The following is an 18113-nucleotide window of genomic DNA, read 5'->3' as shown; positions in this document are numbered from 1 at the left end:
ACACAGACTGTAGACCCCTCTGTCTGCTTCTCTCTGGAATCACTCTTTCATTTTTACAAAAATATGATAATATTGCTTCAGGGAGTGCAGTTAGTTACAGTGTGGGCTCTATGGTTACTCCGACAGCTTGTCGGACCATCACAAAGGGGCGGGGCTTAGCGAAGGGTCAGTTGAACAGATACAAAGATACAGATAATAGTGTACCCTACACGTTCACTCAGTCATAAAAATGGTCTTTCTGTAGGAATGGTATCTTTATAGAACATCTTTTTTTTTAAGAAGAAGCTATATACTGAAACAAATATTTCATATTTATTGTCCATACAGTAAAGTCATAAAGCAGTTTGTCCACATATTGCCATTGGGAGTACACTGAATATCTTGCAGACATCTCAGATTACAGTCTGTCTGGTTTCTCATTCATTTGCTCATGTTCACAAAATCAGACTCACCAGGGCCGGGGAAATAAAAACGTAATTGAAGTTTATCCCTTGTTAGTTTATTTGAGGTGCTATCTGAATCTGAAGCACACTAAGCAATGTTACAGAAACACAGTGGATATACTTCTTAAGCTTTTTACGTTTTACAGGTTTTAACAACAGCTTTAATTTTACCTCACAGGGGACCAACACAGCTCAGGGGGAGACTCTGCTTATTGAGGTAAAAATTCAAAAACACTCACAACACTTACATAATCACAACATCTGGTGCACATAAAACAATGACCAAACACACACACATATGACTCTGGACAATATTCAGTCCACATAAATAAAAAATAAACAGAATGCAGCGGCAAAAGACAGATTATGCAATGACCTAATGTATCCTCACGTATTACACATGCAATTAAATTTGAATTTATATCACTCCCTCCCTTAAATATTTCAGGTTCATGTAGAGCACACACAGTGGGGTGCAGACCAGCGAGGCATGAGCTATTCATCAAGTCCACTGAGGTAAATGAAAAGCAGGTCGCACAGCTTTCTCCCCTTCATGTTTATTCCCCCAAACATTCTCCACTGCACAGCTTTCATCAAACTCACCACATTGATGAAGGCAGTGTAGCCAGGACAATGTGTGGTGGTAAAAAGGGAGAATAATCTGATTTTATCTTACTTTAATGAAGTTGTTCGTCTCATTCTAAGAGGCAATAATTATCTTAAGAAGTATTTAACCATCTAAAAATAAATTAAAACCTGTCAGATCTAGTTTAAATACTCAACGGATAAGAATTTGCACCGTACTACAGTGGCTTCAGAACTCTTCGAGAAGTTTTCTGAGGTCACCGGCATAGAAGAGTTGAGTCTTAAAGCTTAATGAAAAGGCCTCTCTCCTGAGACGCTTGTGTAATTTCAGTTCTTGGTACCTGCCTTGAAAACTGCCCGCTGCTCCCCGATTCGCTGCACTCACAGAAAGTTGTTTAAGCCTCTAATTGGGCGAGGGGAAACCAGGGCAATTATAATCAGTCAATTAACTGGACCTTTTGTTCACAGTGACAAAAAAAAGAAAGAAAGAAAATGAAGCCAATATTTTTTTTCCCTCTGTTGGCACAGTCACTCCTCTAATTCCTGTCTTTGTTTTGCCACTGAAGATGTGAAGTAGCTTTCAGTTAAAGGAGGTTAATTATAACCTTTGCCCTTTCACATCAGATGATTCTGCACACACACACACACACACACACAACTTGCTGCACTCTGACATTTAATGTAAGGATTTCATTAACGAAGTACAGCGAACATTTGTGAGTTTGCAAGCGAAAGTAGCAGTAAGTGACTTAAAGTTAAAATACACGTAATTCCAACTCATCCAGTCCTGGAATTACATTGTCAACATACTAGGTTAATACAGCTTTTATTTGTATATAACATTTAGACAATGTTTAATTCATAGCAAGACTAACAGTACCATGCCATTGCCCAAAATTCCAAAGCCCCATCAGTCCGAAAAATGTCCCATTGGACTGAAAACCCATCCCAAAATTATCCTGAAAGCAAACAGCCAGGCGCTGATCCCAGGTGTTTTTACAATCCTTTCGCGGTGTTTCCCAGCAGCATTTTAGCCACCAATCTGATGTTTTTCATGACCCTTCGTGGTGTTTCTCAGCCAAGTTTGAACCACAGAACCCAAGAGTTTTTCACTGGCCCATCCCTGCTTTTTCAGTGACTTTTGTGACACCAAACGTGGGTGTTTTAAGTCAAAACATGATTTTGGCCTAAACATACATAACTAAGTGGTTTTGCTGCCTAAACCTAACCATACATTCACCACAGCTGTACCCACAAATAGCATGTTTTCGGAGAAACAGGATTTCAATGGGCAATTGTTTTAGGGATATCAGGCTGTCAGAGAAATGGGCTTTCAGTCCAATAGGACATTTTTCAGACTAATTGGGCTTCAGAATTTTAAGCCGTCAAAACAGTTCAAGAGAACAGCCATCAGAACAAGTTCCCAGGCTAACATGTCAATAGCAAAAGTGGAAGTACAAAAAAACTAGGAATTAACAGCCATGCTTGCGGCTCTGTGAGGTTGAATTCAGCACAGTAGTGCTTTTGAGCTGAATGCTTACATGGTAATGCTGACATGCCACAGTTAGTGCAGTGGTTCCCAACTGGTGGGTCGTGGTCAAAAAGTGGGTCGCAGGTCCATTCTGAATGGGCCGCAAGTGACTTACAAACGTATCAACTTTGTAAAAAACACACTTTATTTTTAAGTACAGTGAATTTCCAGCACAGAGCTTTTATTTTGAAGTGACATTTCCTGCTGTAGAGTGAGTGAATAACGGAAAGCTATGTACCAGAGACAGCACACTAGCTCGACAACATGGCCAAATGCAACTGTGACAATGAATGTATTAAACTTTGTGGACCTTCAACTAATGTTTCCGAAAAAATCTGGACCCTGTGGCTGCACTTATTGGGAACCACTGGTTTTGTGTGTTAGCATGCTCACATTTGCTAATTAGCACTAAACACAGAGTACAGCTGAGGCTGATGGGAATGTCTTTAGTTTGCCAGGTATTTGGTAATAAACCTAAGGACTGGACAAAGCTTGACCAGATGAAAAGCAGCTAAATGAAAATCCTTCAATAGTTGTTTGGACATCTCAGTTATAAAACCTCAGGGTGATGCCAGAGAAAAAGTCAGAGGATCACCAAAGTCCTTAGGATACATCATCTGGGAGTCATGAATGTCTGAATTTCATAGCAACCCATCTCATAGTTGTTGAAATATTTCAATCTGGGCTTAAGTGATGAACCACCCAACACTTCTTACCCTGGGGCTATGCTACAAGCTATCAACCAAATGTGTCAAATTCACTTGTCTCAAGCTTTAAAGGAAAGTTGTTAATCACTGTAGAGAGAGGTCTCTTTGCCTCTGATGACGAAAATCAAATGAAATCAGCTTGACAGTCATGTTTCATTTTACCACTCTTTCCTTCCCCCGCCTTTGTGACGTGGTAACAAAGTAATGAGGCTTTGTTCTGACGCGGATGAAGCCAAGTCAAGCAGTCATGCATTTCACCCTTAAATAGCCACATTGATTTAGAACTAACCAAACAGTGAGCCTGTCCCCGTCTCTCGTGGCTACAGGAGCCAAAAGCTGCAGAAGGAGCTGTGGCCTGTGGGAGGCTCTTTGATCAGGCATGTGCTTAACAGGATGAGCCTGGGAGCGGGTGGTGGACACTCTGAAGGAACTAATTACCCTCCAATAATACACTGCTGGCAGTGTGTGTGTGTGAGTGCATGGAAAAGAGATACAAAGAGGGAGAGAGAAGCAGCGGAGAGAAGAGATAGGAGGAGAAACGTGTCAGCAAGAAGAAGCAGAGTGGAGCTAGATAGTGTGATTCTGCTCTCCAGGGTTTTTGATGGCCTGACTGTGACATGCTGAGTGACGCACAAGAGGATCCACAGTGATTACTGCATGTGCTGTGACCATCCCATTAAGCACACAGTGCTTGTTGGGACCTATGTATGGGGGCTCGCCTGTATGCTGGACATATGTATATGTAACTGTGTGTGCGCCTGTGTGTATGCATATGTTCCTATTTATGTACAGTATGTCCACTCACCTTTGATGTGACTCACTCTGAACTGAATATGATTTTTTTTCCACTGATGCATGAAATTCAATGGCTTTTTGCCTCCATGCTTTCATCAGAGAAGTTTTGAGGTCAGATTCTCTGCATATAAAATATTGTAAGCAAACTCACATTTTTATATACAGAGAACATTTCTCCGAGTGTAAATATATTCTAATGGGGCGACAGCATATTTAAATAGCCAAATCCTATAAAATGTTAAACATAAACACTCTGATTAATCAGACGGAGACTTTAATGTAGGTATCAGGCTATACAGAACAAAGGAATACTTCACACATCTATTTCCAAACAGGAGTGTAGGAAAGGGGCAAGCAGAACACAACATAATGACTTTAATGCTGCAATGTTTCGATGACTAGACTTTCATCAGGCAGTTTTGTAGCAAAGAGAAGCCATCTTAAATAGGCGTGGCTGTGAGTTTGCAATTAGTCACATTATCTTATTGTTAAACTACATTCTCTAAAAAAGTATATATGAGGGTGGCTGACATTTTCATAGGCTGACCATAATGCAGTAGTTGAATTTGACCAAATGTGGTTTATTTTTCAACATAGTCTCCCCTGTGGTCTACACACTTCTTCCATCGGTGTTGCAGCGCTTGTATCCCCTTGGTATAGAAGCGCTCCCTACCCCTCTTGAATTCAGCTTTCCACTTTTGTACAGTTGATAAAGTTGGAGCATCATCCCCTAATGTAGCAACCATGTCAGAATGAATGTCCTCGGGTGCTAACCTTTTTCTGCAGATATTTGATAACATCACGGTGCCAAAGTCTGTCCATGTTCATGAAATGTCTCTAGTACTAATTTTCAAAGTCCTCAATTAGCTGTCAAATGTGGGTTTAACTGGAGGGAAACAATGCAGTTAGTATCAGGGAAGGTTCAGTTTAATGCATGTCAGGTTTCATTGCTCTGGCATTACTCCTTCTCAGTCAGCCTATGAACTTTTCAGCCCAAATTCCTGCATATCCAAATCTTGCAAATATATGTTTTCAAATCTTGCAGGTACATTAGAAAATGAACCTGTAGGGGTGTGTTTACATGGAGACTGAGCATCAATACACAAATAGCTGTGGGCTGTAAGAATTTTTTTTTTTGATAAGAATCCACTTAGTTCATAGGATGCAGTCTTGATAGGGTGGAGGATAATCTGAGTATTGTCTCATATATTTTGGGTAAAAATTGGGTACAAATTGTCAAATCACCCTCCACCCTATCAAGACTGCATCCTATGATCTAAGTGGATTCTTATCAAAGAAATAATCTTACAGCCCCCCCCAAAAAGTAATTTCAGGCCAACAATGCAGGTGTCATTTCTGGGTGTAATTACTTTTTGGGGGGCTGTAAGATTATTGTCTGTATTTTGATGTAATTTTTACCCTCTAACATTTTGGAGGCTTTGTTGTATTTATCATCAAATTTCCTATTTGTGTATTGATGCTCACTCGCTCAGTTTTTAATCTTTACTTCTTTATTCCTTTATCTCTATGTATAATATTGTTGATTGTTACACAGATTGATGTTTGGTATTTACGCCTTTACACTGCACATGGATAATGTGACTAATCGCAAACTCACAGCCACTTCTATGTAAGATGGCTTCTCTTTGTTACAAAGCTGTTTGCCTGATGAAGGTCTTGTCACCGAAACATTGCTGCACTAAATTATTATTCTTGCAAGTTAGACAGTGTGCAGGAGTCTTTTCTGCAAGTTGATATCAGGCTTTACAACATCAGCCCAATAATGGCCCTACTTGACAGGCGTTGGGTGTTGAGAACAAAAAAGAAAAAAGTGTAGTTTGATTCCAGCATAACAACTCCCTCACATTCGCTCTTATGTTGCTGTGTGTGTTTATGATGGGTGAAAATGAATGAACTAATCTTCCTGAACAACTCTTTTTACTGCCCAGTATGTACCGGGTCAGCCTGTCGAACATTCAGGTGCTCATTAGTGCCTGACTTTTCACACTTGCTCATTCACTATTAATATAAGGTGCTGCCTGCTACAGTGAGTGAACGAGTGAGGACTCCAGTCAAGACCTCCACCAGCCAAGGTGAACATCCTTGGATGATGATTCTTTCGACTTCAGTGTTTTCATGAGCTTTAAGTTGTAATATGGAAACAACATGGACACTACAAAGATGTGTTGTATCTTATTAGGCTTAGAGCATTTAAACAACTCGATTGTAATGCATTGTGAAGTTTTGTGGGGTGGGCAGCACTAGCTGTCAAATGTGCACGTACTATAACAGTGTCACAAAGAAAGTGGGACGCGATATTTAGCAAAAACTATTAAAACTCAAAAGTTTGTTACATTTGCATGCATCAACTCAGAGGAAGTGAAAGTGTGAAAAGAATCAAGCCACCCATCCCGAATGTGTCACACAGACAGAAGAGATTTTCATCTCCTGTAACTCAAGATCAAGAGCGATTAATTACTGTGCTTTGGCAATGAGACATTGTTAATAGTCATTAACACAAGCCCCTGTGAAATTTCCCTGAAAAAGTAATGAGATGAAGCAAGGACAACAAAAAAATCAGACATTAGAGCAAAGATAACTGAGATAAAACTTGATACTTCGCCATAAAATGTGACTGACAGATTCAACAATGTGTTTCCATGTGACTGATTATCAGCATTAACAGCTGGCATCCATATGTTTAATCATTAAAGTAGCTACAGACTGTCACAGATTAGAGGAGTTCCTGCTGCAGCAGCAGCTTAAAATGTAACAACATACTACTGCAACACACATTTTGGGAGCTGCGTCTGTTTGGAGTGGGAGGTTGTGGTAGTTTTCACAGCACAGCAGTCGCAGCTGCAGGTAATTGAGTAATCAGAACTAATGTCTGATTATCTCTCCTGCTGTGAGGCTGGAGAGGGCCCGGTGAGCGTGCGCGCCAGCAGCACTGACTGAATCAGTACTGAGTGAAGATTTTGGGAACCTCTGTGCTTGTGTGACCCAAGCCCACAGCAGATCTTGCATCTTTGCCCTCATCTAAAGCCATTTCCTACAATATAATCCTTACACTCAAGGCAACTTTTTTTCCACAGCAGACATTACGACTTGTCAGAGTAGAAAAAGGTGCATAGGTGTTACTGGTAACATCAGCGATGGCTCTGTTATATTGAAATACCCTGTAAGCATGACAGTGTTACAGTGACTACGTTTAAATGCACAAAATATTCTGGTCTTTGCCCTTATTCTGAAAAACAACAATATTCCTACTAAGCTGTTTCCATGGCTAATATTCCCATCTATACGCAGCCATGGATACTCCAGTTAACACGCCTTAATGTGTCATTTATCACTTTAAAATATGGGAAAGTGGAACAGCTAGTGCCACTCGTGCCATTTTGGTTCTTTGCATCAAAGTTTTCCACTGGTGACTGACTTGTTTGACCGTACGATCACAGCCTCCCTCTTTGATTCCCTAACCATCTTCTTGAAAAGGTCAGTGTTACAATATTTGTGCATATAAAACCTGTTAATATTCAAGTCTTGCATTATGTTTAAAAGTAGGTGTGTTTCTCTTTTCAGACAGAAATGTGGGTGTTTCTTTTGGGCATGCATCTCTACCACAAAGCCTTGCAAATAGTTGGAAAGTTGGTTTGTCTTCCATGACAACACACACAGCTGACCGTAAACAGATGAGAGACTGCGTGTCGCCAACTGCAGTAAAAACCCCACTTGACATGCCTATTCCAAAAGCCCTGTATACACGCTCAAAGAATGCTCCTAAAACCCAAATAATATGTCACATGTCTTATTCAGAAAATGCTTCATTTGTGGAAAAATGCCTAATTTGGAATATCCAACAGAATATGATGTTTACATGACCTGTATCGCCACAACCGGGTGCTCAAGGCAGTTGCGGAATCAGTCACCACAGCCAACACTAAGAAGAAAACCATCTCTTTCCTCGAGGCTGAAGAGAAACCCCATTCCCGACCACAGACAAGACAGTGCGGACTGTCCACAGCCCCAGACTGGCAGCTGAGGGTGGATCTTGGGAAAACAAGTTCCCTGATTACATTGCACTCACGAGACTCCGCTAAGACTTGATCATCTTCTCAGATTCCACCAAGCAGGTGATCATGTGGGAGCAGTCTGTGCCCTGGGAGGAACACATGGAGGAGGCTCATGAGAGGAAGCTTGCTCAATACCAAGAGCTGGTAGAGCAGTGCAGAAGCCGGGAATAGCGGGCTCTCTACGAGCCAGTTGAAGTTGGCTGCCGGGGATTTACTGGGCGCTCAATCTGTAAAGCGCTGGCAGGGGTTGGAGTAGCTGGAGCTGCAATGAGGAGGGCCATATGTACTATTAATGAAGCCACAGAAAAAGCCACTCAGATAAAGAGGGCAAGCCCGTGGATTGCTGCTGCTGGAACACAATCCGGGACTTGATCAACCCCGGATGGCTCACCTGGGTGAGTGGTATGATGTTGACCAAAAACCTATGACCTCAGGAACATCACTGACGATGCATCCCAGCGCATCCTAGAGATGTATCTTGAAACCAATCAAATTCGGAATATTGTCATATTTAGAATAATACAGAATTATTATTGTGCATGTAAACATATACACTGAGCCAGCATGCACATCACCAAGCCTTAAATATGAAACAGCTAAATGGAATTCAGCCATCATCAATTTTATTATTTCCTCCTGTGCTTTTCCTTTTAACTGTCTGACTCAGTAGCAGACCAATTTCCGTCCTCTCTTAGACAACTCACCTGTAATTTCTAGCAAAAGACAAAATGTTCTCCTGGATGTGCAAGCAACGCTGCTAGAAACTATTCAGTCTCTTCATGTAGAGAACTGGGTTTCCTTTCCTGGTCAAGGAAAGAGAAAGAACTAGAAACTAGCTTTCTGACCCAAAGATGAGCAGCTGCTCAAAGGGAATGGGTTTTAATAAAATAAACAAGTTAATCTTTAGCCCGACCTTCACCTACAGACTCAAACACCAAGTAGTGGTACAGAAATGAGATCATGGGTATAGCATATCAAATGATGTGATGTGAGTCACCAATCAGCTTCCTCCCTCTGGAGGAGACTCTAGGCAGACTCACGTTATGCTGGAAAGATTACATTTCCCACACTGACCAGAAAGAAATTCAGGACCCATCAATGGGAAGGAAAGTCCTGAAGAAAGGATGCTGGGCAGCGCTGTTTTCCACGACCCAGACATGGGTATGTAAATGGAAAATGGATAAATGGCTGAATGGATCAATGGAGGGCTTCCACTGTTGTACCACTGATGGAGTCTGAGCAGGAAGTTATGACATTGAAATTGCGAGAACTTTGATGAATACAGGAGGGCAATCGATAAGGGATTCACCACTCAGCAAGTGGGCAACCTGGCAAGCCTTACCTGGAGATAGGTGTGGAATGGATGATGGTTGGCTAATGTCAAGTCTCAAAGTACTCTCAAAACCACAGAGATCAAGTTCATACTGAATGAAGAATTCTATGAAACAACCGCAGACAACTAAAAAACTGACTGTAAAACTTTGTGCAAAAACAGACCTTAGATGGAAAGTACCTGAAAAACAAGATTCAAGAGGGGAAACTAACAGGATACTGTTTTACAGATGACACTGTTGTAGTATGCCAATGAGAGGAAGGCTTAACTCTTAACCATGAGAGTTTGAAGTTGTTGAGCCTGGACTTCTGCTCTAGTACCAGAACAACAAACACACCAAGCTACCGCCAAACATCGGGAGGCTATGACACATTTTGAAAGCCTACTTTATGTGATAACAAATTGGGGTAACTAGATCCAGCAATAATTAATGCCAATACCAGGGTTTCAGTCATTCATTAATTACTGGTTGTTTACCAGAAAGATCTGCTGAAGTCTAACATATTTTAAATCTCTTCGATAACGTGTTGTGAAAATAGTGCCCTGCCGTTTTCGGCTTTGAGAACTTTGAATGCTCCGTAATGGATGAGGAATGGCTTATTCATGAAGTTGGAATGAGGAGTTATTTCATTACTAAATCCTAATCCTTGGAGACTGAGACTCATTTTCATTAGAAAAATAAAGAAACTTTAAAACACTTGTGTATTACACTGTAGAAACATCTAACAAGTACTTTACCAAAAGACAACAGGTAACAAAAGGCTCTTAAACTGAAAAGCATCTCTTATGCTGGAAAATTAAAAATCTAAAATAAATGACATAATAAGAAATAAAACTTGTTAGTTTCACCTTGGCTATATGCAAATGTAAATGCTGATCACTTTAGCAGTAATTGTTTTATCTCGTTTTGCTTTTGCGTCTAGAGGGTTCTTGAACGCAGCGAGGATAGAGAGTTCATGTTGGGCAAAAGGAAATTCACGCTTGTGAACTTTGTGGCACATTTCCTGCATCAATCCACATACCGTACAGCTGTGTGCATATATATAAAGCTTTCAGTATGATCTCGAGGTACCTGGTTTGCTAACATGGGGTAACAGGACTATCAATTGTTTTAAAGCTCAATAAACACAGATAATATTTGACTGAAATTTCTCCCATTTATCCGGGGCATTGAAATCATCCAGGACACATGAACCAGCACCAAACGGAAACCCTGGCCACAACATGCAATCTGAGACCTGTGATCAGTGGTGGACAAAGTCAACAAATCTACTTACTTGAGTCAAAGTATAGATACTCCTGACAAGTGAAAGTTGCCGAGTCAAATTATTACTTGCGTTAAAATACTGGAGTATTTAAGTAATCAAGGGCTTTTTTTTTATCTTAACACAATGTTATATATCATCACAATACATTTACAGAACCTAATGACTCAAAGCCCAGTTTAGACCAAAGATTCGCGACGAGATGACTCAAAACTTGTAATTGTAATGCGCCATTCTACAATGTTTTAAAACCTGCTGGTTCACTCCAATGCAACTAGATGGACAACGGTGTATCATCTCTATGCAACAACTTGCTGTACATCCGTTCTGATTTCCATCTTCTCAGACTTATTTTGTGGCTGAATACAATTGGTGGCGTCTTGAGATACGAATGAGGATAGTGAAAGTGAGATACTGGCTACAGTTGGATTTGTAGTAGTGATGAAACAGCAAAACATGAGCAAAACACAAGTTTAAAAAACAAATCAAGGCGAAAAACTGAGGTCAGTCGAAATGTAAGCAGGTAAGGAGGATAAGAAAAGTGGGGCACAATGCTCAAATATCCTTGTCCTCCATCTGAGGCATCTGTTGTCTTTCCCAACCTCATCTCCAGCTTTCTACTTCTCACCCTCCCTCCCTCCATCCTAAAGCGTGACTCAGTTCATCGCCAGCACCAAAGACCAGGATGTCCCAGAGGAATGCAGCAGGGCTGTCTGGAGGAGGATGTTAAGAGCGTGTGTGAAAGAGAGTGAAAGTGTGTGTGTATTTGTGTGTGTGTGTTGTTGGTTGGAGGGGAGTATGATGGTTTAAGCCAATCCATAGGGGGTGGAATAAGTCCTCAGCCTCCGCCTGTGGTGGTTACACCGTGTGAGGGGGGTTTGGTTGCAATAATCACACGACAATCGCGTTAAGAGGATCCTCAAGCCACCGCGCAGTACTTAAGCCACACGCATACAGTAACACACACACACATGCACACTGATTGCCTGTCAGACTTTAATGCAACTGTATTGCTTCTGGAAGAGAAACCAGAGAGCTGTTGTGTAGATCTAAACTCAGAGAAGCATTTAAGTCTGGCAGAGGAGCCTGATGATGCTGCAATGCAAACACACAACTCCATAGAAGCAGACGCAGATAAAAACCAGAGGAGATTTATGTAGAAAGAAAGAGCGTTTGATTGTTGGCCACATTATAACCTCCATTGTTAAGACTCAGTTGTGAAAACTTTCAACTTCATTTGAGCATTGTGTGAATTATTAGCACTGCACTTGCTGCTCTCTTGGGTAGCAGATCCTCTTTACACTTTCAACACACAGCTGCAGCCTATTAAAAGTGAAATAAAGGGTCAATCCTGAAACATAATGCGGATAAAGTCAGTATAATGCAGGCATGGCTGGACAATTCTCTCAGCTATTTCTGCTTGAGCTGATACAGGCTGCAGAAATGTATCACGCAGTTTCATCCATTTTAATCACCCAACTGAAATCGTATAGAAACTATCCTGATTATACGTTGCACTACAATCTACCACACAAGGTGTGACTTTACTTTGAAACTCCAACTAACAGCCCCATGCTGCTCAGATCTCTGATTCTTTACCTCCAAGCTACTCCAGTTAGATTCGACTAAAATACTTCAATCCCATGGTCTGCAGGATCAGCTTTTCCTCTGTTATGGGGACAAATCAGCCGATCCTGGATGGCAGGAGACAATACCTTCTGTAGCCGGCTAATCAGACCCCCACTGGGAGTGTGTGTGTGTGTTTTTAGGCACTTATCTGCATATACAGCTCCTGTACAGAGTCGTGCAAAAGCCCACACAGCCAAAGAGGGATTGAGGGAAGGAGAGAGTGGGGGAAAGAGGAAGGTGAGGGCAAAATCCTTTCATTTTTCTGAGGCTTTCTCTCCAAATATCAAAGTTAACCACCTCTAACTAGCAAGGAAACAGTCGATTTATTCTCTCTATAGAAAAAAAATCTGCTCTACTGTGGAGAGTATTGACACTGTCATCCCTTCACAGCACCGCTTTCTTGTTCCTTTTGAAATTCGCCCAGTTCAAGGGCGAAGCGACAAAGCAGTCGGCTGTAGCAAATCTCTCCAGCTGAAGAGAATGACAGAGTGAGGGAGTGAGTCCATCCCACGTGTCAAACGGAGGCACATCCCTTCCCCTTGACTTTGAGTAGGCGTCAGGTTACAGGATATGTGAAGCCAACGTCTTTCACATGTCGACCGGAGCGTGACAACATTAAGGCACTTATTGCTGCACCCACAGGGGGGAAGCGTGGTTCCACATCTGGGACAACCTCACTGCACTTAAAGTAAAAAAAATGGTTTCATATAACATGGCAGTGATTAAACCTATAGCCAGAGAGATGACTCCTCCATAAGTTTATTCGGAGCAAAATCAGGAAAAATGTGTGGTTTGTATGGGATAAACCGAGGAAGACTTTTAGTCTGAGTAGAACTGAATGAACCAAGAAGTGTCTGTCATACTGTATGCAATACAATAAATGTCATTGAAATGTTGCCTGGGTGCAGACCTTGGAATCCGCCCACTCCGCCAAGCTGACTGATTCATCTGATGCATCGTGACATAAACACAGCGGTTTCTTGGTTAAATAAAAATCGAACAATAAGCAGCAGGCAGGCCTAAAGCCTTTGTCAAGCTGTTGTCAAGCATCACACTGAAACCAATGACAAGTAATAACAATAATGACGAGTGCTATAGACAAGACGGACGCTGCTACTGAAGCTGTTTTAAATAGACATGTATTCTCAATATCACCTGATAAGATAGTTTGTTTTAATTTGCTCCGACCAGTCTTAAAACTCTGGCAAAACAGGTGCGTTGGCATGTCTACGCCTCAGTGTGGCCTTAAAATGATGTTAGATTCAGGCGGATACGTTGGTCACTTGTGATTAGTTAGGAAAAACTGAGTCCCTCTCCCCCATGGAAATCAATCAGATTGGACGCAACTGAGTGGTGCAGAATCTAGTCCCAGGGTTTTCCAAATATTAATTTATTGTGGCAGCCCGCCATGCTATCAACACCCGATGCCACATATTGATACATATTTATTTTTGGAGCTGGACCATTCAGTAGGAGTGTTATATATAGTGTAGAATCTATATGGACCTGTGCTTGTATAGCGTCTTTCTAGTCTTCTGTGCTTTTTTGCACTACGGGTCACATACATTGGTGTCCGAGCATACAAGGGGCCACCTCCTACTTAGTTTTTTAACGCACTCACACTCCAATGGAACAGCCACCAGGGGCAAATTGGAGTTCAGTATCTTGCTTAAGGATACTTTGGCATGCAGACTGGAGGAGCCGGGGATTGAACAGCCGATCTTCCAATTGGTGGACGACCCGCTCTACCTCTGAGCCACAGCCACCCCAATATATACCATTCAGTTACTCATTGACTACACTCTTGGACTGCAGAGCATAATCTGGGCACAGACAGAGCAGCACTGCACTGTGTCTAAAAGTTTGCTTTCACTTTCCTCTGCAGCAGCTGCTCCTCTTATCCCTTGGAAACCTCTGAATTTAGAGATGGGATAAAACATGATTCAAAAGGAACAAAAAAGTAGTAGTTTGTTTATAGCCTAACGTTAGCTTTTTACTTCTGGCGATTACAGTTACTCCTAAATAATCGTATTAATAAATAAAACTATTCTAAACTTGTGACTGCCACAGAGACTAGGGAACCAGGGCGATGCTAACTTTTGCTAGCCTACAAAAAAACTCGTCATCCCTGCAGCACTCTATATCAGACGGAAGATAAAAACTAAATTAAAAAGTTGTCAATTCTGTCTGGTACCAGACACATTCAAATGAATAATTTATGTAAAAATAGCTTAAGTGAAAACTAGCTGATAGCAGCAGCTAGCCGTAGCTAAAGCTAAAAAAACTAACTAACTAACCCTGATTATTTTTCATCTGCAACTGAAAAAATAAAAAGCATATGAACGGACAGTTTAGTTTGTTACTCTACATAACAGCTACTTTAATGACGCAATAATTTTGAAGAACAAAACCGCAGCTTAACTTTTGCTAATGCTAAGTAGGCTACCTTTGCATTGAGTAAGCATAGCGTATCTGCCATCTCAGGTTTTGACTCTAGTGGCATTCATACAGCATGGTGGGGTTGGGCAACCTTTAAATTACATATTTTAATGTTTTCAACTGTAAATTGATCGACTGAATTGATTTTGATACATATATTAAAAGTAGAAGGACAGACAGACAGCTGGCAAAACAGAGGTAGCCTATGTTTTACTCCTATGAGCTATGGATCCTAAATAACCAAATTAAGTTTATTTTCTTAAGTAAACTAGTTTAAAAGGTCAAGAAAGCTGTCACTGTTAGGAGATACTGTTTATCCCCCTTGCATTCTGTGGATATAAATCCAAGGCAGACAAATCAGCCTCAAGGTATCAAATGAAGGCATTACAACCTGTCACACAGTTTGTAAGACAACCTGGGATTTTTCTCCAGCGCTTCTGTAACCTAACCAACAGCTCTCTATCTTTGTGGGGCCGTATAGAAACTCAAATTTCAGCAGCATAAACCCACAGAATAAGACTGATTGACAGGTGTTGAGGTGCAACAACAGCAGTGAGCACTTAGAACAAAGATGCTGCCAAAAAACATATTAGCACTTTAAAGTGAGTTATTTTATGCTCCACACAGATAGATACCCATTATGCCTGGTGCTCCCATCGGTAAAGACGCTCTCCCAAGAAACCTGCGTCTATCTTTGCGGATGTGATGAAATTCAGAGCTGAAAATAACCATTCAGTTACATGTGAACGCAGCATTAAAGCATTTATCTAGTCTTTGTTCTGCTGTGGGTCCCCTGGGAGCCACTCGGGGACCCCACTTCAAAATTTGCTGCTTTAAAGCACACAGGAGACTGGCAGCCTTACGTGAACCAGAAATGGAGAAAAATAGAAGATATTTGTAGAGGGGATTTTGGAAAGAAAAGAAAAGAAAGACACAGATCACACAGAGAGCAAAACAAAATACAGACAACTTGTCAGAGTGATCCAGCTCTGATTTAATGTCACAGACTCCAGGAATTAGATTGAACCACAAGGGAAATGACTTTGACTCATAACTTGAAAAGGAAATTTAAAGCATATTAGGATCTACACACTCGCAACCATGCACCTGTTCAGTGCAACAAGACATGGCATCCATCCCATTCCTAACCCTGACCTCTGACCCCTGTTGGAGCCCACAGCCCTCCACATCTGCATCAAGGGATGAAATCAATATTTACACTCACTGAGCAGCTGCTGCTGGAGAAACGTATGTCATCCCTGTGTTGGCATCTATTGTGCAGGGATGGCTGCTTCTAAGTAGCTCTGAGGGATGAGGTATCAGCTATAATGAGCCATGTCACCACCACAGATCATCATCTAACCAAACCCTTTGTCCCTCCCTCCAACACAACAGCGACTCTACAAGTTTCTACAGAATATGGGATGTTATAATTCACAGGTGAGCACAACCACTCAGCAATGTGTCCTCCTTCTAATGAGGAGCTTTTTGACGGAGCAGCAGGCAGGACGCACGGCATTAAAATGTGGGAGGGAGACTTTTTTTTTCAAGATGAGCTCTTGATTTGCTGCGAGTTGTGCGCTCCTGAGCTCTCACACACTGAATAATTTAAGAAGTGTGTTGAATATTTTGCACAAACTGCCAGCTGAAGCCATAAAACGTGTTTGTGTTTCATCATCACGCACAAGTTTAGTTTTATACCCATGTTATCCTGCTTGGTTAATAGTCACTTGTAAATGGAGCCAGACGCGCACTGCAGGTAACTTGAGGTGGAAGGTGACTACAGATAACTTAAATGTATCAAGCAAGGTTAAAACATTTACATGACTCCTAAATGAAGCGATGGTGTCGCTAAAGTAGCGACTATAACCCTGATGCAGACTCACGGCGCGCTGTGTCTTACCTTGCGCTGCGAGGAGCACCAGCAGGAGGGCGTTTGTTAGTTTCCCGGAGAAATTCATCGATACATCAGCGCTTGACGATGCTTTCTGCAGATAAAAGATGCTGCTGATGATTTAAAACCTCGTCAGTAACCCGCCGCAGACGTCTGTGAAGCCTTAAGATTCGAGCAACATCTTCCTTTGCGCTCCAGAGCGTGGAGAGGTTCAGGTTGGACTCGCGGTGCGCTCTCCCGACATGAACAACTTCTGCACGTCCCGCCTCCCCCTCTCCCCTCTCCCCTCCCCTCCCCTCCGTCCCCGCGTACAACTCACCCACCCACTCACCCAAGGGCCAAACCTAGCGACCTGAGTCACAGTGACTCACAGGTGATAAGTTTGGAATAATGAAATGGATTTTCAAATGTGGCTCTCTAAGACCGCCAGGGGGTCCCACTGCAAAAATGTAATAACATTTATTCTCATGTGCAGCTGTGCAGTCCAGCTTTCCTACATAAATATTAGGTTTTACTGCATTTTTATTCTTCTGCTTAAGTTTAATATATTATTGAAACATAAACAATATTCTTGAATCAAAAAATCTATTTTATCTATCAATTAAATTTAAGTTAAAGGGCTTTATTGGCATGGAAGTCTATCTGTCTATCTATCTATCTGTCTATCTATCTATCTATCTATCTGAACTCTGAACACAACTTGAATAATGTGTATATTCGGCAACAGTGCCCTGACAATGAAGTTTAACTAAAGCATCTCAAACTCGAAGAATTATCCTCACATCTTCTAAGTTTAGCTCTAGAGGAAGATGCAGCACACACACACACACGCACACACACACACGCACACACACAGTAAGATCACATATTTTCACTGCTGAGCTGTAAATGACCTATTTNGAAGAATTATCCTCACATCTTCTCAGTTTAGCTCTAGAGGAAGATGCAGCACACACACACACACGCACACACACACACACGCACACACACAGTAAGATCACATATTTTCACTGCTGAGCTGTAAATGACCTATTTAGTCACTTAATTGATTTTGTACGCATAACAATGCTCAGGCAGCTTAAAGCATTAGCTGCTCCATAATAGAGTCTTGAAGGCTGCAGACTCTGCCCAATTCAAATAATGGAAAGCTATTAATGCACAGCAGCATGACGTGGAATTGCACTGTCGAGCATGCAGGTCCAGACTGACTGATTCATCTATAAAAGAAAGAAAAAATGCAGCAGTGGTGGGTTTTAAATTTCATACACTGAAGTAAACATTGAAATAAATTTACTTTAGCTAAACATCTTTAATGTGTAGTTTTGCTCTGTGTTGTAGGTTTTGAGTTTGGGGAGAAAGTTCTTATTAAAAACTTTCAACTATGAGGACCTGATGTTTGAAAGCAATATGCATCAAAAG

General features: G+C 41.5%; 1 protein-coding gene across 1 annotated transcript in view; it reads right to left on the bottom strand.

The window, feature by feature from the left end:
* LOC126389466 (neuronal acetylcholine receptor subunit alpha-3-like) overlaps positions 1 to 16822 on the bottom strand; it is a 24639-nt gene extending 7817 nt beyond the window's left edge. Inside the window, exon 1 of the mRNA XM_050043182.1 lies at positions 16704 to 16822. Within this exon, the coding sequence (XP_049899139.1) occupies positions 16704 to 16761 (58 nt within the window). The 5' untranslated portion in view covers positions 16762 to 16822. The remainder of the gene's footprint in view (positions 1 to 16703) is intronic.
* Between the last annotated feature and the right edge of the window lie 1291 nt (positions 16823 to 18113).

This window comes from Epinephelus moara, chromosome 4 (assembly GCF_006386435.1).
Source record: "Epinephelus moara isolate mb chromosome 4, YSFRI_EMoa_1.0, whole genome shotgun sequence".
Classification (NCBI taxonomy): Eukaryota; Metazoa; Chordata; class Actinopteri; order Perciformes; family Serranidae; genus Epinephelus; species Epinephelus moara.
The sequence above is the reverse complement of the archived record's forward strand: the minus strand, read 5'-3'. Positions and strand labels throughout refer to the sequence as shown.